The sequence below is a fragment of the Bombina bombina genome, chromosome 3, assembly GCF_027579735.1.
Source record: "Bombina bombina isolate aBomBom1 chromosome 3, aBomBom1.pri, whole genome shotgun sequence".
In the NCBI taxonomy this organism is placed as follows: Eukaryota; Metazoa; Chordata; class Amphibia; order Anura; family Bombinatoridae; genus Bombina; species Bombina bombina.
In genome coordinates, this window is record NC_069501.1 from 1,062,297,877 (window position 1) to 1,062,321,579 (window position 23,703).

The 23,703-nt window shown below is 36.0% G+C and overlaps 1 protein-coding gene across 1 annotated transcript in view; it reads right to left on the bottom strand.

Moving 5' to 3' along the window:
* The window catches only part of SOAT2 (sterol O-acyltransferase 2), a 149,380-nt gene that overhangs the window by 73,961 nt on the left and 51,716 nt on the right, over window positions 1-23,703 (bottom strand). The window contains exons 3-4 of the mRNA XM_053708323.1: window positions 4,071-4,204; window positions 295-354 (exon numbers count right to left, since the gene is read on the bottom strand). Coding sequence (XP_053564298.1) covers window positions 295-354; window positions 4,071-4,204 — 194 coding nt within the window. The remainder of the gene's footprint in view (window positions 1-294; window positions 355-4,070; window positions 4,205-23,703) is intronic.

Sequence of the window (23,703 nt, forward strand, 5' to 3'; positions counted from 1 at the left end):
GCACTATTGGAATCATGAAAGTTTAATTTAGACTAGACTGTCCCTTTAACTAGTACAACAGATAGGGGATGAGTAATCAAACACGAAATAACCGTATGGTTGCTATTTCCTTTTGGATGAGTTGCCATATAGTGGTCCAGACACATTGACACTACTGAGTCTACCTAAGTATGCTATCATGAAAATATACTAATAAAGATGCCAAGAGAGGAAAGTAAATTTGATAGAAGTATATTGAAAAGGTTTTAAATTGATATTATCTATCTAAATCACTTCAACATGGCTTCCACTTACTCAAGAAGAGAGGCACGTTGCAGAAATACCTTTTGTTTTTCAATTACTGGGCGGTGGTGTCTGGAAAAAAAAGAGACATCTGGATTTTTATTTTATTTTTTAATTTAACACTATAATTTTTAGAGAGTGCACCAAAATAACTAAACGTCATGATATAAATGTAGAATAAATGAAGAGAGAATTTCTCAAAAGCATTAAGCATTCATGATGTTGATACCCTCTAAGTGATTTTGTCATCTATATTCTCAAGAATCCATATTCCAATAATCACTTCTATATATACTTTCCTTAAAGTGATGGTACACATGTTTAAAATCAGGTCTGGAATCTAAGTGATATTTCACAGTGACTTTAATTGATCACTTCTAATGAAGATGCGCTGTAACTTACTTTTTAATCTAGTTGTGCCATTCTAATACCCCGGGCTCCGGCTGCCCACTTCAAAAGTAACCTTTTTTGTGAGCAAACAGTTTAAATTGTTCTTTAATTGGTGCTCTAGCTGTGCGGAAGTTTTTTTGTAGCTAGAGCGCTGATTGGAGAACAGTTCAAACCGTTAGCTCACAAAATATGAGTTTTGAAGTGAGTGGCCGAAGTGCGGGGTATTAGAATGGCACAGCTAGATTAAAAAGTAAATTACAGAGCATCTTCATTAGAAGTGATCAATTAAAGTCCCTGTAAAATATTAGATTCCGGAGCTGATTTTAAACATGCAAAGTTTACCATCAGAAGTTTACTTGCAGCTCAGTGCAGTTGACAACAACTCATATTTTGCTATCTATGCATATGCTTGTGAAACCGGCTGAGAGAGGGGTTAAGTGAAGTTGAGGATTGACAGGGGGTTAGTTACAGTGTGGGGGGGGGGTCGGGGTCGGGGGGTCTGGCAGTTAAGTACAGTGGGGGGTTGCTGTTAGAAGGGTTAATTGAGAGAGAGATGAGCTGGTCTGGAGGTTAGGGGTTAAGTGCAGCGGGAAAGCTATTGTTTGTTGTGGTTGGCGGTTGGGCAAAAAGTGGGTGTTGGTTGTGGGGTTAGATCTGATGGAACATGGGTTACCTGCATTGGCAGGTCCAGCCTATAGGGTTTAATTGCAGTAGGAAGGGTTTAGAAGTTAAAGCGATAATTGCAGAAGAGGGCCAGCAATTAGGAATTCCATCCGAAAGGAAGTGTCTAACAAAATTCAGACAAACTGAATGTCTTGAGAAATCAGGATGAATTTGTCTGAAATTAATATTTCTCCTGTGCACATCCTTAATGTGTAACTACCATTCTTATAATGCTTGTGCCTACCAGGCAAGATTTTAACAAAGCATTTTATCTTTTTGTGGGGGTTAAAGACATTGTAACCTAGGGTAATTTGACATTTAAAGAAGTGATAAATTTATCATTTACATTTTTTTTGGGTCATAATCTTTATTGACAATTATTCATCAGTACAGTATAGTTGGAGACACAGAATTTATTCTATTTGCTAAAATCTTGGAATATATTTTTCTATGAGAATCCAATAGCGATATTGGCCTGTAGTTAGGCACTTGGTCCAATGGCTTGTTAGGTTTGGGTAATAAATCTCTAGAAAGTGGATAATCTTTATCAACATTATTAAAATAGGATGTCATATATGGTAACAAACCTTCTTGAAAAATGAAGAAGTATTTATAGCTGAAACCATCTGGGACTGGCGTTTTCCCTGAAGGAAGATCTTTAATAACTGTTTGTATTTCTTTCAACGATATTGGGTCGCCTAAGATTTCTGTTTGGCCCAAATTGAGTTTAGAGTCTATTAAATAATATTTTTTATTATTTTTTAGTCCTTTTCTGTTTGTAGCTGGGATTGTAAATTATATAAATGGTAAAAGCATTTATGAAAAGCTGTAGCAATTGATGGAGTAGAAGATTCTATATGTCCCGTTGCCAATCTTTAATTTGTAGTATATAAGACTTATTAGTTTTTTCTTTAAATACTGAGCAAGGTTACATCACTGTTTGTTATTACCCTCATAATAGATCTGTTTCAAATATAATGCCTTCTGTTTATGCTCTTTGCCCACTAACTGTGCGAATTGAGCTCTTTCAGATGTTAATTCCTCTAATAGGCACTGGTTTGTTGGTTGCTGTTTATGATAGGTCTCTAAGTGTTCTACATTAAAGGGACAGTCAACACTAAAATTGATATAGTTTAAAAAGATGTATAATGTCTTTGCTACCCATTCCCCAGCTTTGCACAACCAACATTGTTATATTAATATACTTCATAACCTTTAAACCTCTAAATTTCTGCCTGTTCCTAAGCCACTACAGACAGCCTCTTATCACATGCTTTTTTATTAGCTTTTCACAACAGGGGAGTGGTAGTTTATGTTGTCCATATAGATAACTGTGCTCACGCTCATGGAGTTATTTATGAGTAACTGACTAAAATGCAAATCAATAGATGAGAAATAGCCAAGTGCTCAGGGGGCTGTCAAAAGAGGCTTAGATAAAACGTAATCACAGACTTAAAAACTGTATTAATAAAACAGTGTTGGTTATGCAAAACTGGGGAATGGGTAATAAAGGGATTATCTATCTTTTTAAACAATAAACATTTTGAAGTAGGCTGTCCCTTTAAGTACTAGGGCACTAACAGCTAGTCTGTTTTTGTTTTGTTTTTTTTGCTATAAAGTCCCCTCTAATCACACATTTATGCGCGTCCCATATTGTATTCATATATTTTAGGTAATTCAATTTAATCTGAAAATATTCCTGTATAAATGGCAAAATTTCTTGAACTATTAGAATATCTGATAGAAGACTCTTGACTAAATGCCAAATAAAATGCTTAATTTCTTTATTTGGCTAAATTAAAGAACATAGCACTATTGCATGGTCTGACCATGTTTTAGGTAGAGTAGTTACAGTTTTAAACAATGATAGACTATGCAGTAGCCAATGTGTGTGTAAACCTTATAAGGATATGAATAAAAAGGGTAATCCCTTTCATTAGGGTGAAATATTCTCCAATCTATAATGCAAAGCTAGGTTTTTTAAGCATTGAAGGACCTTTTTTTGTGAAGTTATGAAAAAACTGTGTGATAGAGTTTAGGGAGGATTTGGGATGAAAGCCAGGGAGGAGTTTTATGGAGAGGTCATTGAGTAACAACACCTACTGCCCTTCCTCAGGGCCTCTTGGGTGTTCAGTGTTTTTATGCAGGACATGCAATCCTAATTTGTATATAAGAGTGGTTGACAGTTTTTCATTGAGTTGCAGCAATCATATGAAACACTTAATACAAATGAATGAGCTTCATAAAGTGTTTCCTTAACAATGCAAAATAATCAATGACAAGCACAGCCTCAGAATCACCTAATAGGTCTGCTTGAATTACTCACCCATTATACTAGAGACAGATCAGAAATGCTACTAATCATTTCTATATTTCTTCTTCACTCTCTTAGCTCTCCCTCTATAGATCACATTATGCTTTAGCAATTTGTATAGCCGGTCTCATTTTGCTGACTATATAGAAAACAGCTGTAAGACAAGATTTTGATGGAGCTTCCTGTATTTGTGTCCATTTAATAGCATTGCATCTGAATACCCAGCATGCTCCTTTACACATTAATGTGTATGTATATGAAGATACACTTAGATTCTAGTTCAGGTAATGACTATGTATATAGCTAAAAATGACACACATTTATTTTGGTTTTGTCTTATCATGCTTTTCTGTCTATATACTATTTATAAATAGATAAGCATATAGAAAAGTACCTAGGGCTTACCACTGCATCTACTCACATTTGTTTTTTCTTATCCAACAGTTGGCCGGTGTCATCTCTAAGTCTATATGACTTTATAGTTTCTGCCACAACGTTATCAAGGATTTCTTTTAAGTTGCAGCTCAGATTTTCAACAAGTTCCCTTTTGATTTCCTACAAAGTAGAATAAAGCAATATAAATTGTACAAAATATCTCTGGATCACAATCAGTTCAACAACAGAAACAATATAAATTCCATAAAATGCTTTCATCATTATCACAGAGTTTTTTTTTTTTTTTTTTTACATTACAATACATTAAAGTGTTGCTATAAAGTAAGTATTGTGGGACATTTGACAGAATTTTGTTTATTATTATTATACTTTTGGGGATATAGCCAGGGGTTTAGGTTGTCTGCAGAAATTTGTCTGGAGAGGGGGCAAAATAAAATGCTCTGAACAAAATAATATCAGTTGCAATAAATAAATAAAAAAACTCATTGCCTTCTCTGTCAGTAATGTATCCATTGTGTCATAGTTAAAGGATCATTAAATGAAGTAGATTTGCATTATCAACACATGTATAATAAAAAAACAATTCAACCGCATTTTGAATTTCAAATGATCATTAGATTGTTTTTCTGACAATTGTTCCATTTCTTTGCTCTCTGTATCATGTGACAGTCATTGGCCAATCCCAAAATGCCGGTGCCTCAGAAAGTGTGCATATAAAAAGATTGTGCACACTTTTATAAGTGAAGTAAATGGAAAGTTATTTAATATTGCATGCTCTATCTGAATCATGAGAATATAGTTTTGACTTTAGTGGCTATTTAAAAAAAAGAAATTAGAGACGGGTATATGTGAGTACCTTATTGATGATTATTGGGATCTGTTTTGTTAAAAATATGCTTCAGAGACACTCTGGGGCACCTGCAAAAAATGCCTGTAGATAATAAAAAAAGGCAACATGTGCAACTGTGCGTTGTACAACTGACCTGCACATCATTTTAAAAATGGCAGCTCATAGACATTAAAAAGTGACTCAAGTGGATGATTATGCTTGGATATGCATGGGTCAAAATAAATAAATACCAAACATTTAAAGGGACATGAAACCCAATTTTTTTCTTTCATGATTCAGATAGAGAATATAATTTTAAACAACTTTCTAATTTATTTCTATTACCTAATTTGTTTCATTCTCTTGGTATCATTTGTTGAAGGAGCAGCAATGCACTAATGGTTTCTAACTGAACACATGAGTGAGCCAATCACAATCAATATATATATATATATGCAGCAACCAATCAACAGCTAGAACCTAGATTCTCTGCTGCTCATGAGCTTGCCTAGATAAACCTTTCAGCAAAGGATAACAAGAGAAGGAAGCAAATTAAATAATAGAAGTAAAATGGAAAGTTGTTTAAAATTGTATTCTCTCTATCTGAATCATGAAAGTACATTTTTGCGTTTCATGTCTCTTTAAAGGGTCAGTCTAGTCCAAAACAAAATTTCATGATTCAGATAGGGCATGTAATTTTTTTTTAAATTTTTTTTTTTTAAATGTTTATTGGATGAGATAATGCAATACAGATTAATGCATCGAAAATCACATTAGTCACAGCTTGAATAACTTTTAACAAAAGCTAAAGTGATTTTACACATTTCAAGAAAACATATCATCCAGCATTTCATGAGTATAATTGCTATATTAGTAACAACCTTATTCAACACTTAACAATAGAACATCTAAAACGTTAGTTGGTCACTATATGGAAGAAAAAAGAAAAGCAAAACAAAATTCACCTCGCCCATGTACACCTAAAAGCTGTTTCCCTCTTAGTTCACCTTCTACAAGGTTTACACTGAAACACCTCCCTCCTTTGTGTCATAATTGGCCTAGATGTTAATATATGGATTGGTCATTAGTGTGTGTGCATTCGTGTTTCCCAGTAAAATTGTATATTATGAAATGTTTCCATATCTTTTCTTATGAAATATCCATATTCCTCTAAGTGAATTGTGTGATCCATGAGCGACTCCCATGCTTGGAACGTAGGAACTATTCGTGACTTCCAATTGGCTGCTATCAGGGACTTTGCAGTATTTAATGCTAACTGTATTAGTTTCCTACGAATTTTACACTTGCACCGTGGGAGTAAGTTCAATAAAGCTGTAGGTAGCTGGAATTGATAGTCACTTTTTTGATTGCTGATGGTTTTGATGTATTCCCCTATTTGTAACCAGAAGGGCTGAATCTTATTGCACGCCCACCATATGTGAGACATGGAGCCTTTACTGCCACAACCTCTCCAACATAAGTCAGAAGCCGACGGATATATCGCCTTGATCCTAACCGGGGTGAAATACCACCTCGCCAGAACCTTGAAGTTTAACTCTAGTGACCTAGCTGATACCGGTGATTTTTTTGTGTTATGAATGATGTTTTTCCACTCCTTATCAGTTAACTCCTTGCCCAGTTTCCTATGCCATCTGTCAACATAGTCAGGTTTATCAATCAATTCTCTATTCAATAGAGCCTTTTTTGCCCATGCTAATGAATGGCACAGTGGTTGATCCTGCAAGCATTGTTGCTCGAAAGGGGTAGGTTGTCTAGTCATCTGTTCTCTATCTGTTGAGGTGGCTAAATAATGGCTGAGTTGATAGTACTTCAACCATTTTGTAAAGGTACCACCTAATATATCTCCCAAATCTGTCCTCTGTTTGAGTTTATTACCACTTAAAAATTTATATATAGGGTCAGTATACCCTATTTCCCAATCATGTTGTGTATTCAATTTTTGTTCTAACCCTCCGTGTAATTCTGCGTTAGGTGAAACTGGAGACATAGGGGATCTCAAGGATGAAATTCTATGATCATTGCTTATTAAACTATCCCATAACTCGAAAACATGTTGATATTGTGGGTAGGACATGGTCCAAGGTGGTCTGCTTTTCTTTTCTACCCAACTTAACACTCCTGGAGATGGAGTTTTCAGAATGTGTGAGTCCAGGGCCACCCATGCTTTGTTGTCCAAATTGCGATGCCAATCCAATATCCTTTGTAAACATTTTGCTTTATAATATATCTCTATATTTGGAAGTCCCAGACCACCACTTTGGTTGGAGCAGTACATTGTATTTTTATTAATTCTAGGTTTGATTTTACCCCAAACATATACATCTATCAGTTTCTGAAGCATATTGCGAAAAGGTTTGGTCAATGAAATCGGCACTATTTGGAGGACATAAAGAATTCTGGGTAACACAGTCATTTTTGCAGCTTGAATACGTCCCCACCATGAAATTGATTTATCGCTCCATCTACTTAGCTCTTTGTTTAATTCTTTATATAGGCTCTGGTAATTCCATTTAAACAATATTTTAGGTTTAGGCGATAAGTAAATACCTAGGTATTTAATAGCTTTTTTCTTAGGGCTGAATGGGCATTTCTCTAATAATTTGGCGTATTCAGCCTGAGGGATAGTAATGTTTAAAATCTCTGACTTTTGATCGTTTATCAGGAAGTTGGAAAATGATCCGAACTCCCTAAACTCTCTCAAAACTTCCCGTATCGATTCAGTGGGCCTGGTCAATGTAAGCAGCACATCATCCGCATAAAGTGGCAATTTATAATCGTCCTGCCATATTCTGTGTAATGCAGCTTTTCCTATGGCTTAAGTGAACTTAGGATCTCAACTGCAGATATAAATATCGCCTATTCTTTTACTAGGAAAGAGTTAATTAGGAAAATCCCTCCTGGGTATGATTATTATTTGGTTACAGGAGAGAAGAGAGAAGCTCCTGTAGGTATTTGGCTGCAGAGGATAATTAATTCAGGTGAACTGAGAGAGAGTTCTTATATTTGGTTGCTACCCCTTTAATCTTCTTAATCTGGAAATATTGCGTGTATAAGTAGTTTGAGTTTGCAGCGTGTACCTGAGGGGTGTGGAAGTGCTGACCAATCCGCCTTGAGCTAAAGTCTAGCAGCGTGTAATCAGAGCTGGAGCAAGCTGTGCGTGAGTGAGAACGGAGCGTCTGTGACGTCACTGACATGAAGGTGTGTTAGCGTTTGCCAATCAGGAGCGAGGAAAGTCGGGAGCTCCGATAATGATATATAACAAGATCAAAGTCTCTCAGCATTTACGGCAGTGACCGCAATAACGATAATCTAGTAAGTAGGTCCTTATCTTTTTATGGTAACAAGACTGTAGTGCTGCAATGGCATATAACCAAGTTAGATGCTGGCGATATAACACATGTTGGTTGTTTGTAGAGAATGAGCCAGCGATGTTTGCAGGATGTCAGCTTGTTGATATATTCGGATAATGGTGTAAATGGCTCAAGTTGAAACAGAGCTTGTAGTCCAATTGTTTTGGGAATCAAAACTTCAGAGTTCTGGCATGAAGAGATCGCTTCAATACAGCTACACTTCTGAAATAATTGACACAGAGCCAGAGAGGATCATGGGTTATAAGGAGAGGAATTAAAGGGACATACTTCAAAGAATTAAAGGGACATAGTCAAGTAAAATCTTCCTGACATTCTGATACCCGATATCCGCTAATTTTGCCTGATTTTATGGGCCAGTATCTCCATGCTCAACACAAACAAAAGAGGCAACAGGGGGCATCCTTGACGGGTGCCGTTTTGTATGGAAAAGGCATCTGATAGTATATTATTTGCTCTTACTCTGGCAGATGGATTTTGGTATAAACTGAAGATTCTGTTTATGATAGTTTCCCTGAATCCCATCTTGCGTAAGACAATCACCATCCCTATTTTATGTAATTTAGCATAGTCAATTAATTGTAATGTTCTGATGGTGTTGTCTCTCGCTTCCCTTCCTGGGACGAAACCAGCTTGATCTAGGTGTACAATCTGGGGCAAAATTTTATTGATGCGACCTGCCAAAATCTTTGCAAACAACTTCAGATCCGTGTTGAGCAGGGAGATGGGTCTGTAATTACCGGGTAGATTAACTGGTTTGTTTGGTTTGGGTAACACAGAAATGTAAGCTTCTAAACATTCTGCAGGAAAATAGCCCAATTCATCTATGTGTTGAAATGCTTTTAACAATTGGGGAGCTATGATCGATTTATACATTTTATAGTAATCATTCGAGTAACTATCGGGACCCGGACTTTTGTTATTAGGTAAGGCCTCTATAGCATCTACAATTTCTTTCAAGGTTAAAGGGGAATCCAAGATATCTGCCTCTTGTGTTTCTGTGAAATTTTGGGAGTATCTACGGACTGATCAAGGGCATCTGAATTATCAATATCAGGTTGTTTTGCAATGTTATACAATTTGGAGTAATACATCCCAAAAACATTTGCTATTCTTTTAGGATCTGTCTCAGTCTGTCCCTTTTCATTGTCAATTTTAAAAATATGGGCTTGGAAGGCTTTTTTTTGCTAGGGCCCTTGCTAACCATGTGCCCGCTTTGTTGCTATGGTGAAAATACATTTTTTTTTTAGATAATATTGTGTTTTTTTGCAATAGCTTTCTAAAAGCTTCCCTAGCACTATTGACAGACTGTGTAAGATCATCTCTCTGAGGGTTACGTTTATGTTGTTGCTCCATTAGCTTTAAATTAGAGAATAATTTATCATATTCTATATTATATTGTTTACGCAGGAGTGCTTTTTGCTTAATTAGTTCCCCTCTAAAAGTCGCTTTATGAGCTAACCAATTATTAATGCCAGTTGTGGCTGCTGAGGTATTGTGCTGGAAGAAATCTCTTATATTGTCTTCTATTTGATTTTTAATAATTGGGTTATGTAATATAGTGGGATCTAAATGCCACATGAATGGACGTTGAGGCATCGAGGGCCACATAAGTTCTAGGGTGATAGAGGCGTGATCCGATCATGAAATCGGGAGGATCTCTGTGTCGGTGGCTGTAGCTATGTTATTATGATCCACCATCCAATAATCAATTCTTGAATAAGAACAACCTGGATGTGAATAAAAAAGTATAACTTCGCGTTCTAGGATGGTGCAATCTCCAAACATCCATTAACATTAGAATATCCAGTTTTTGGGTGATGTGTGTCCTATTTTTTTGGATTATTTGGCTTTTACCTATGGAGCTATCTACGTGTGGGTTCAATGTCATATTCAGATCTCCTCCTAATACTACCATACCCTTCTGTACTTCTCCCAGTTTATTTAAAGCTCTATCAAAGAAAGCTGTTGTGCTGTATTTGGTGCATATATGTTCATTAAAGTCAGGTGGCTGTTATAAAGTGTGCCTACAAGTATCAAAAATCTACCTTCCTCATTAAGATATTGTTCTAAAACTTGAAATGGAATCTCTCTGCTTATTAAAATCCCCACCCCATTTTTCTTCTTGACATTTGAACTGAAAAATAGTTGGGAATAAATTTTTGAATATAGTTTCGGCTCTCCATGTTTGGGAAAATGCGTTTCTTGCAGAAACACTATTGATCCCTGTAATTTTTTAAACCAAGCCAAGGTCATTGATCTCTTATTTGGAGAGTTCAAACCCTTACAATTTTGTGATATAAGTTTTATGTTGAAAGACATTATATGTGATAATTAACTTGCGTTAGCTTAATCTTAATCAACATTATAACTGAATATGATGTTTTTCCAACACAGTGAATAATATGCTGAGGTGACAAATGAGCGACATGAGACCCTGACCAGTACATCAGTGACCAACATAACAAAATAACCAAATCAAACTTGTTTATCAAACAGATCAAAAACATTAACAACAAATTAACAAAAAATACAATTTCCATTCTCCAAATATCAAGGGGGAATAAAAATAATAAAAAATGTAGGGGGGTTCAAAGACCTATGTATAGGTCTAGATACAGTTGGGGTTACATAGCGTTGCGTTTGCACTTATTTGTTATATGAAAACAGAACTAAATTTTATTTATTTTTTTATTTTATTATATGAAGCAGCATCTAACTCTCATTTTCATGTTACTGCATATTTTTAAGGTAAAAATTCTACAGTCATATGGCTACCAAAAAGTTATGAAACCTTCTTAAGTCATTAGCAAGTAGTCTCAAGTTCCGCCTTGAAAGGTCTCCGCACGCGGAGACAAAAGAAACAATAAACTGAGATAACCAAATATAAACTTTCAGCCTGGGAGACAGGAACTATCTAGAGTCAACTTTCGTATCTTCTGGTAATGCTATAAAGAACTCCAACCTGGAAGGCTCCCGACTAGAAATATCCAACTTCAACATTTGTGATGCTTTACAAAATTTTGGCTCAAGTATAATCAACGTCCAATGTATATTATACAAGATAATAATCTGGTTTTAGTCTTTTGTATTTAGGTTTATCTCTACTTTGAGGAGACCACATACATTGGTATATAGAAAACAATAAACTTTAGTAACCTGAATGTAGGTTCTCACCCTATGAGTCCGGCACACCTCAGGAACATTTGTCATATCATTGGATTTTATTTATGACTTACTCTGCCCTGAGAAGTTCTGAATCATTTATTTTCCGCATTTTGAGCAGCTGTGAAACCGCTCATGGCAGGATCTCTTGTTCTCTTTCTTTGAACTCTTTGCCAGTGAGGCCTTTGCTGCAATGGTCTGGGTTCCTCTGAGATCTTTTCTTCATGCAGTGATGGTAAGGAAGGTTGTGGTATTCCAAGCTGGGTGCAGAAGGATTCTAGATCTTCTAGGGACTTATATACATGCATTCTATTATTTTTCAGCACTTTAACGCTGAATGGGAAATCACACCTGTAGGGAATCCCGTTATCTTGAAGATGTTGTGTCCAAAATCGTGTCTCTTTTCTATTTTGTAGCGTGAGAGGACTGAGGTCAGAATATAGTTGTAGTTGATGACCTTGATATGTAATTGATTGTTGTTGTCTTGCAGCCTTCATTATTTTTTCCTTATCAAGAAACTTATGAAACTTTAGTATTACATCCCTTGGCGGGTCTGTGTCTTTAGGCTGTGGGTGCAATGCCCTGTGTGCTCTATCAAGAGGGATCTCGGAGAGATCTGGGTCTTTCAGTATAGTCTTGAACAAATCTTGTAGGGAGGAAAACAGGTTTTCAGGAGCAATTCTTTCAGGTAAACCTCTAATCCTTATATTCTGCCTCCTCCCTCTATTGTCCAGATCTTCTAATTTTTCTTACAAAAAAGAAATTTGAGATTCTTGAGCCAACAGTTTTCTGTTTATCAAATCCATGTCGGAGGTCTGAGTTTCTAATTGCTCTTCTAAGTATTCCACTCTGTTGCCTAACTCATTGACCTCTTTCTTTACCTCCGCCAACCCATCTTTAATCATACGGCCAACCTGATGTATAAATGAAGCAAAATCCTCCTTTGTGGGAAGATCCTTCAGATCAGTTTTTGTAAGCGGTATATTTGAGGCTATGTCATGATGGCTTTCCATGCCATCTGAGGTCTGTAAAGAGTCTTCATCTTCTGTCGCTGGAGTGTGTGTTGTCTTAAAAAACATATTCATCTTGTTAGGATTGTTTTTAGCACCTTTGTCATTTTTTACTGTTCTTTTAGATGCCATAGTGGGATCTCACAGGGTATCTGTTAAGCTGTGTTTCTTGTTCCTCTTTTTTATCCTGTATTTATCTCTCCTTTTATTTTCTGTTATTATTTTACACACAGAGCTGGATGATTCTGCTTTACAGCCTATGTGCTGTGTGTCACTTAGGCTTATCGAGTACTTTTCTTTGTAAGCTATTACTTCTAGGATAATTATATTCAGTGAGAGCTTCTAGATTTGCTACCAGACCTCTCAGCAGGGGTTATAGGAGGATAGATATGTGAAAAGACAATTACCACAGTGCAGGCACAAAATATATGCGCTGTTTATACAGACACAGCCACTAGACAGGTTCTCTGCTTTTACCGGATATGAAACCTAATAAAGAGTTCACACACTTTTAATAAGATTTTGCTTATGTGTGGATAAGCGCTCTCTCTCTCACTCTGTTTGCAGGCCACTATTGAGGTGCTGTCTATGTTAATGACCTTCAATATGCCTGTGATCGAGAGCCGCAAACCTTCCCGGTAGGCTGTGCAGGCTGTGAGTCACGGCAGTGAGAATGCGGCCCAGTGAGGGATATTAAGTCAAAATATGTGTCCGGCTTATGTCCGGCTTAAAATTGCTTTCTGGGCTTTAATCTAATATGAGGTATACAAGTTGGATCACTCGTGATTTATTTTAATCACTCGGTCACGCTCACCTTTTCTATGCGTGTGCTAGGAAATGGCCGCTCCTCACAAATCCGGCTGATTTGTGAACTGTCTTTAGTGCCTGTGTTCCTCTCTAGCTGTCGGGGAACACTTACATCTGCCGGGGTCCTATTAGAGTCTGAGTGAGTCAGGCGATCACTAAACCGGAGAGTTTGTCCCTCTTGTCAGTTTACAGTCAGTGCTGCTGGCTATAATGGCAGTTTTGGCGCTTCTTTTCCAACGCTATTATAACGATATCCACATTCCTTCTTTCATTGTAGATATGGACACGGAATTAGCATATACTGTTCTGGTAGGATCCAGCAAACAAATTATTATTAAATGAGGGATTATCCCCAAACTGTGTCTAAAAACTTGCAGAGCTTCACTTCTATGCGGCAATTTCAAACCATGGTCGGCTCCGCCCCTCTAGGGCATGTAATTTTAAACAATTTTCCAATTTACTTCTATCACCAATTTTGCTTTGTTCACTTGGTATTCTTAGTTGAAAGCTAAATCTAGGAGGTTCAAATGCTAATTTCTAAGCCCTTGAAGGCCGCCTCTTAGCTCAGGACATTTTGAAAGTTTTTCAACACTAGAGGTTGTTAGTTCATGTGTTTCATATAGATAACATTGTGCTCCAACATTGAGTTCCTAGGAGCCAGCACTGATTGGCTAAAATGCAAGTCCGTCAAAAGAACTGAAATAAGGGGCAGTCTGCAAAGGCTTAGATTCAAGATAATCACAGAGGTAAAAAGTCTATTAATATAACAGTGTTGGTTATGCAATATAGGTAATGGGTATTAAAGGGATTATCTATCTTTTAAAACAATAAATATTCTGGTGTAGACTGTCCCTTTAAAGTTGCTTGCTTCTTACTATATTTATCAACTTTCTAGTGTGAAAGCCAGATAAGATTATCATAGTTATATTAATCAATAGGGATGGGCGAATGTGCAAATTTTCGAATTTCGAATGTAGAACGAATGTTATTACCGAAATTCGAATTCTAAATTCGAATGTCGATAAGAACGAATATTCTTAAAAATTCGAAAATCGAATGTTATTTACTGTTTTCGAATGTCACTTTCGAATTCGAATGTTTATAATTATATTGAATGTCTACATTCGAAATTCGAATTTTTCGAATTCGAATATAAATTCGAATTTTTCGAATTCGAATATAAATTCGAATTTTTCGAATTCGAATATAAATTCGAATTTTTCGAATTCGAATATTGCATAATTCGAATATTACATTTAAAAGCATTAGAAATACTATTACAATCTAAATTCGAATTTTTCGAATTCGAATACACGTATTGCATAATTCAAATATTACATTTAAAGAAAAATCATTAGAAATACTATTACAATCTAAATTCGAACTTTTCGAATTCGAATATTGCATAATTCGAATATTACATTTAAAGAAAAAGCATTAGAAATACTATTACAATCTAAATTCGATTTTTTCGAATTCGAATACACGTATTGCATAATTCGAATATTACATTTAAAGAAAAAGCATTAGAAATACTATTACAATCTAAATTCGAATTTTTCGAATTCGAATATTGCATAATTCGAATATTACATTTAAAGAAAAAGCATTAGAAATACTATTACAATCTAAATTCGAATTTTTCTAATTCGAATACACGTATTGCATAATTCGAATATTACATTTAAAGAAAAAGCATTAGAAATACTATTACAATCAAAATTCGAATTTTTCGAATTCGAATATTGCATAATTCGAATATTACATTTAAAGAAAAAGCATTAGAAATACTATTACAATCTAAATTCGAATTTTTCGAAATTCGAATATTGCATAATTCGAATATTACATTTAAAGAAAAAGCATTAGAAATACTATTACAATCTAAATTCGAATTTTTCGAATTCGAATATTTTCGAATGTAATCGTAAAATTCGAAACCGAACATTCGAAAATCGAATGTTAGAATGTTATGTAAACATTCGAAATTCGATTCGAACGAACGAATGTGTTAAAATTCGTGCCGTTTTTCGAATGTTGCGAAACATTCGCCCATCCCTATTAATCAATTAAAATAAAAAACAAACAATCTGTTATATCAAATGACCTAGAATATGGTGTTGACATACTGCAAAGCATGTATACACATTATCTTGTGTATGTTAATGTACATAGGACATGGAAATGAAAGGAAACTGAAATTCAAACGAATAGTAGATTTTTTTTCTATCAAATTTCTGTGTTATTGCATTGTCTGTTTTTTTATGGTTACAAATTAAACAATCAGAGAGAACAATAAAGAGAACAACTGTTAGGCTTGTGTTACAGAAAACATATCAGTGGTGGTCACTATGAACAAGTAAAAGTCAACTGGTTTACAGCGCAAGTCCTTGTGCTTTTCCGAATGTCTTCTGCAGGACTCGTATTCAACAAAAATAAAGCTGTTTGACAATATATCTGAGACATTAGTAGGCAAAGATATTCAACTTTAAATGAGGTTAATACTAGATAGGAATTATAAACTGAAATAAGTAGAGGAGAAAAGAGAGAGTGGGAACTGGAGGAGAAGAATATGAATAGGAGAGAAAAAAAACACAAATAAAATAATGAATATTGGAAAGGGGAAGGACGGGGGGGGGGGGGGGAGATGGCACATAAAACTCTGATGAAACACTTATTTTTGTGTAAATGGTTATATATTGGCTGTAATGGTAATTAGGTACCCATGCCTCTAAAAGTGTGTTGGAGGGTTTCACAGTAGAGTTTTTCCCTTAAAGAAACATTATACACTAGATTTTTCTTTACAAAAATGTTATGTAGATGATCCATTTACATAGCCTATAAAGGATTTTTTTTTTTTTTTATAGTTTTGCTTACTTTAACAAAAACATTGCACTGATTTTCAGACTCCTAAGCAAGCCCCAAAGTTTTAGGAGAATACTGATGTATACCTACTCCAGCTTGCTCCTGTTTGTGTAAATAGTCTTTTCATATGCAGAGGAAGGGGGAGTGGGGGAGTGTCTGCTTTTTTAGCTATAGAACTTTCAGTGTGTGTTCCAGCTAACCTTTTTAACAGTGCTAAAACTGGGAGCTTCTAAGTAAGTTTTTAAACAATTTTATACTGGATTTTTATATCAGTATCTGTGCATATTATTCTTTACAGTAGTTTCTATTACATGCAGTTAAATTAAAATTAATGTATACTGTCCCTTTAATGTGTTTTCAATAACTTTTTATACCAGCTGTAGAGTATAAAATATATGAGACATTGCTTCTTTATGTTTATTTTAAAGGGACAGTAAACCTTAAAAATAATGTTATATAATTCTGCACATAGTGCAGAATTATACAACATTATTTAGGTGCTATAGCTATAAATGCCTTTTTTACCTTTTAATTTGTTAAAAATATGGCGCTTTTACAGACCCGCTCTCTGCTCTCTGCTGAGCGGGTCTGTTATATTTAGTCAGCGCATCGGTCCAGCTGTATAGTCACAGCCCGGCCCGACCGCGCCATAGCACTAAGTGCAGCTCGCTCCTGTGAGCGAGCTGCACTTAGTCTTATGTGCAGAATTATATAACATTATTTTTAAGGTTTACTGTCCCTTTAATTTTTTTATATGAAAAAGCTGGTTTTGTTCTCTATTAAAATGTGTTGAGTTTGCAAAGAAATGAGATCACCTTATTTTATTACTTTCTGTAAACACATATGCTTCTTTATATTATCTCTATTTGTGTACCAAAACCCAATACTTGGGCTCTGATGATCGAAATATTCAAAAGGGCTGACAGTACTATTTAAAGGCAGCATCGCCAAGAGGCGTGTTACCATACATTTCAGTTAGTGGCGATGCATCTCTGATACTTGTGATATATTCAAAGCTGCATCACTACCCACTGATATACATATGATATACAAACATACATTGATTAATATATATATGTATTGTATAATATAAGGTATGTAAGGCTTTAGGCGTGATTATAATAAAATCGTATTAGTGTCCTTAGGCGTGTTTTTTTTAAACTTATTTTGAGAATGCAATTACACATTTGCAATATTCATATTTCCGTAATATTGAGAATGCGCAATGTTGCGCGATCGTGTTTCACTTATAATATTGTGATTGCAAACGTGTTCTGCATTAAGACATATATATAAGGAATGGTTGTAAATCGAAACCGTTGTCAATTGAAACCCAGTTTATAATGTAAGTCAATGGGAAGTGAGGGAGTTAAGTTCCAGGCCCCTCTCAAAATTGTCATAAGTAACACCAAATATTTTATTTTTAAAGCTTTGAAATGAAGACTTTAAATACTAAACAGCATTATAAACCTAATTACAAAATCACTCAACACAGAATATATAATTAAACTAAGTAAAATGAACAAAAACATTTGCTAAACAGCATTATAAACCTAATAAAAAAAAATCTCATAACACAGACTTTACTTGCATTTTTCTGCAAACAGTTACTTCTATGCATTCCAATCTGGACTGATTTATAGACAGGAAGATCTTGTTATAGACAGGAAGATCCCTTGTTCCTGCTCGATAGCTCATGTCTAGCTAGACTGATTAATTTCAGCCTGCTTGTGTGTATCTTTGCTGCAACACAAGCGGACAGTTCCACCTACTGGCTATTTAAATCAATGCACTGCTTTCTCAATGCTTTTCAATAGCAGTCACATGACTAAAAAAAAAGGTTGTTATTCTGAAACGGCGCAAATTGAACCGGGATAAACTGAGGGCCACCTGTGTGTGTGTGTATATATATATATATACACACACACACACACATAGCAAATGTGTATATATATATATATATATATATATATATATATATATATATATATATATATATATATATATACACAAAACACGGAAGGGAACTGCACTCTCATACCGGACCGGGTACACATCCCATGACCCTGCAACATGCTCAGCACTGGGTGCCACTGGCACTCACAGGAAGCTGTGCTGTCCCCACAGACACAAGCAGTTAACCCCAGACAGGTCTGGGTGCAAGAACCATAGGGAAAATTACAAAACAAATTAATAAAACACACAGAGAAAACCCAGCACTCACTTACAAGCTCTCAGCTAAGATTTAAAAGCAAAAATGGAAAGGTTAGTCACCGCATCTGGCCAAATGGGACAAGCTCAGGTACCACATCAAGGTCCAATACCTGAGACCCTAAAACAGCCACACAATGCAAGCTTTCAAATCCAAACAAACTGAAAACAAGGGAAGGGTGCACAGGAATATGTAATCACCCTAGACATATACAAAACACGGAAGGGAACTGCACTCTCATACCGGACCGGGTACACATCCCATGACCCTGCAACATGCTCAGCCCTGGGTGCCACTGGCACTCACAGGAAGCTGTGCTGTCCCCAGAGCCACAAGCAGTTAACCCCAGACAGGTCTGGGTGCAAGAACCATAGGGAAAATTACAAAACAAATTAATACAACACACAGAGAAAACCCAGCACTCACTTACAAGCTCTCAGCTAAGATTTAAAAGCAAAAATGGAAAGGTTAGTCACCGCATCTGGCCAAATGGGACAAGCTCAGGTACCACGTCAAGGTCCTTTCCAATACCTGAGACCCTAAAACAGCCACACAATGCAAGCTTTCAAATCCAAACAAACTGAAAACAAGGGAAGGGTGCACAGGAATATGTAATCACCTTAGACATATACAATACACGGAAAGGAACTGCACTCTCATACCGGACCGGGTACACATCCCATGACCCTGCAACATGCTCAGCCCTGGGTGCCACTGGCACTCACAGGAAGCTGTTCTGTCCCCAGAGCCACAAGCAGTTAACCCCAGACTGGTCTGGGTGCAAGAACCATAGGGAAAATTACAAAACAAATTAATACAACACACAGAGAAAATCCAGCACTCACTTACAAGCTCTCAGCTAAGATTTAAAAGCAAAAATGGAAAGGTTAGTCACCGCATCTGGCCAAATGGGACAAGCTCAGGTACCACGTCAAGGTCCTTTCCAATACCTGAGACCCTAAAACAGCCACACAATGCAAGCTTTCAAATCCAAACAAACTGAAAACAAGGGAAGGGTGCACAGGAATATGTAATCACCCTAGACATATACAAAACACGGAAGGGAACTGCACTCTCATACCGGACCGGGTACACATCCCATGACCCTGCAATGGAAAGGTTAGTCACAGCATCTGGCCAAATGGGACAAGCTAAGGTACCACGTCAAGGTCCTTTCCAATACCTGAGACCCTAAAACAGCCACACAATGCAATCCTGAGCTTGTCCCATTTGGCCAGATGCGGTGACTAACCTTTCCATTTTTGCTTTTAAATCTTAGCTGAGAGCTTGTAAGTGAGTGCTGGGTTTTCTCTGTGTGTTGTATTAATTTGTTTTGTAATTTTCCCTATGGTACTTGCACCCAGACCTGTCTGGGGTTAACTGCTTGTGGCTCTGGGGACAGAACAGCTTCCTGTGAGTGCCAGTGGCACCCAGGGCTGAGCATGTTGCAGGGTCATGGGATGTGTACCCGGTCCGGTATGAGAGTGCAGTTCCCTTCCGTGTTTTGTATATGTCTAGGGTGATTATATATTCCTGTGCACCCTTCCCTTGTTTTCAGTTTGTTTGGATTTGAAAGCTTGCATTGTGTGGCTGTTTTAGGGTCTCAGGTATTGGAAAGGACCTTGACGTGGTACCCGAGCTTGTCCCATTTGGCCAGATGCGGTGACTAACCTTTCAATTTTTGCTTTTAAATCTTAGCTGAGAGCTTGTAAGTGAGTGCTGGGTTTTCTCTGTGTGTTTATATACATATATATATATATATATATATATATATATATATATATATATATATATATATATATATATATATATATATATATATATAAATGTGTCTGTTCTCTCTCTCTCACAATATATAACACACTTGCCACAGTGCAATCGCAATATTATTAGTAAAACATAATTGCGCAATCTAAATTATGAAATATGAATATTGTGAAGATGCAATTGTATTCTCAAAATAAATTTAAAAAAAAAAACAACACACCTAAGGACACAATGCATGTTTTTTGCAATCACACCTAAAAAGTTTACATACATATTCTTGCACTAACTATACTATACAATATATATGCATTAAACAATGTATATACATATATCATATACCACACCCTTAGCTCCTATAGTTTTAATAGGATTTTTTTGTCTTTATTAACAAAGTAGATTGCAGACATGACAAATATAAATGCCTCCTGTGGGAGTTTCAAGGGTGTTCCATTGGAGTAACCTGTATTAGACATGTGCAATTCATTTTGTTCCGAATCAAAATTCTGACAAAATTTTGGTGATTCAGAGATTCGGATGTATCCAAATCTCTGAATCACCCTAGTAACAAAACTAAACTAATCCGAATTAATTTGTAACAAAGCACCCAAATTAGTTTGGATTCATTCGTTTAATTCGAATGGCTATGGCGGGATAGCCTGACTCTCTGGACTAATCACAATTCCTTTGCCATTCCATATTTATTATATATAAAAAACGAATAGAGATATATTACAAATAAATATAGTGAGATAGAACAGTGAAATAATTCCTTTTATGTTGGTTGGAACCATCCAAATCAACATAACATAACAAATGAATGCTATATTAACGAATCAATCAGAATGCAATGAAACAAAATAAAAGAAAATACTGAATCGATACGAAAACAAAATGAAATTTTCAGACATGCACGTGTCTAACCTGTATTTTAATAGGGAAACATTGTAGTTGGTTTATAATATTTAAAACACTGTTTCTCCATTTTAGCTATCCCTTTTCAGCCATATCTCAGTCTCGCCTGCATTTTAGTGGCGAGATTTTCCAGTGTGACAAATCTAGTGAATGTACAGTAAAACTGAATTTACATTTGCATAATTTGAAGTGTTACGACACAGAAATGTTATTTTTATTTTCGGGAAAATACAGTCTATTTTGTGTAAATACGTTTTATGTTGATTAATCTCTTTTAATAGTGTGTAGTGATGGTAATAGGGGACGTGTGTAATTAAGCTGGTGTGCTTCAAAACCATAGAAATATATATGTCTCTTTAAAGGGATATGAAACCCATTTTTTTTTTCTTTCAGGATTCATGGAACATTTTAACAACTCTCCAATGTATTTCTATGATCAAATTTGCTTCATTCCCTTTATATCCTTTGCTGAAGGAGCAGCAATGAACTACTGAGAGCCAGCTGAACACATCTAGTCAGCCAATCCCATTAGTGTAGGATATGTACATATTCTTTTTCAACAATGTATACCAAGAGAACAAAATACATTTGAAAATAGAAGTGAATTTAAAAGTGTCTTAAAATGACATGCTCTATCTAAATCATACAAGCTTAAAGGGACACAATCAAAATAAAACTTTCATTATTCAGATAGAGCATGCCATTTTAAGCAACTTTCCAATTTACTTCCAATAACAAAATGTGCACAGTCTTTTTATATTTAAACTTTTTGAGTCACCAACTCCTACTGAGTATGTGCAAGAATAAGTGTGTATGCATTTGTGAATGGCTGATGGCTATCACATGGTACGTGTATGCATTTGTGATTGGCTGATGGCTGTCACATGGTACCGGGGGAGTGGAAAAAGACACAACTTTTACAATTGTCAGAAAAAAAATCTACTACTCATTTGAAGTTCAGACTAAGTGCTATTGCATTGTCTTGTTATCTTGCATTTGTTGATTATGCACATCTACTGTGTTGACTGGTCCTTTAATGACTTCCCTATACCTTTAAGGGATTTGAACAGATACATTATGGGCATAACATGTTAGGTTACTGATTCTGCCAGTATGTTTTAGTGTTAAAGTGATTATTATTATTACTTTAATTGACTGATCAGCTAGTGTATATATCTGGTGACATTACTTTCTAATGCACAGTTATGCAGGAGATAATTTCAATGTTACATTAGAAAATGTATTGGGGTACTCAGTAATAATTTGAAAAATGTAGTCTGGGGGTTTATCAATTCCTTTTAGCTGTGGAATTCATTAAAGGGACACTCAAGTCAAAATTCATTTTTATGATTCAGAAAGAACAGCAGTTTTAAGACACTTTTCAATTTACTTCCATTATCAACATTTGCACAATCTAGTAATATTCACACTTTCTGGGGAACAAGATCCTTCTGAGCATGTGCACAAGCTCACAGGGTATACATATACTAGTCTGTGATTGGCTGATGTCTGTCACATGATACAGGGGCCAGGGGGCGGGAAAATGGAAGAAAAAATAAATTTGTCAGAAAAAAAATCTACTGCTAATTTAAAAATTCAGAGTAATGCCTAGATTTAGAGTTCTGCGTTAGCCGTCCAAACCAGCGTTAAGGGGTCCTAACGCTGGTTTTTATCACCCGCTGGTATTTAGAGTCAGTCAGGAAAGGGTCTAACGCTCACTTTCCAACCGCGACTTTTCCATACCGCAGATCCCCTTACGCCAATTGCGTATCCTATCTTTTCAATGGGATCTTCCTAACGCCGGTATTTAGAGTCTTGGCTGAAGTGAGCGTTAGAACTCTAACGACAAGACTCCAGCCGCAGAAAAAAAGTCAGGAGTTAAGAGCTTTATGGGCCAACGCCGGTTCATAAAGCTCTTAACTACTGTGCTCTAAAGTACACTAACACCCATAAACTACCTATGCACCCCTAAACCGAGGTCCCCCCACATGGCCGCCACTATAATTACATTTTTTAACCCCTAATCTGCCGACCGCACACCGCCGCAACCTACATTATCCCTATGTACCCCTAATCTGCTGCCCCTAACATTGCCGACACCTACATAATATTTATTAACCCCTAATCTGCCCCCCCCATATCGCCGCTACCTACCTACACTTATTAACCCCTAATCTGCCGACCGGACCTCGCCGCCACTATAATAAATGTATTAACCCCTAAACCGCCTCACTCCCGCCTCAAAAACCCTATAATAAATAGTATTAAACCCTAATCTGCCCTCCCTAACATCGCCGACACCTAACTTCAAGTATTAACCCCTAATCTGCCGACCGGACCTCGCCGCTACTATAATAAATGTATTAACCCCTAAAGCTAAGTCTAACCCTAACCCTAACACCCCCCTAAGTTAAATATAATTTAAATCTAACGAAATAAAATAAATCTTATTAAATAAATTAATCCTATTAAAAGCTAAATACTTACCTGTAAAATAAACCCTAATATAGCTACAATATAACGAATAATTATATTGTAGCTATTTTAGGATTTATATTTATTTTACAGGCAACTTTATATTTACTTTAACCAGGTACAATAGCTATTAAATAGTTAATACCTATTTAATAGCTACCTAGTTAAAATAATTACAAAATTACCTGTAAAATAAATCCTAACCTAAGTTACAATTAAACCTAACA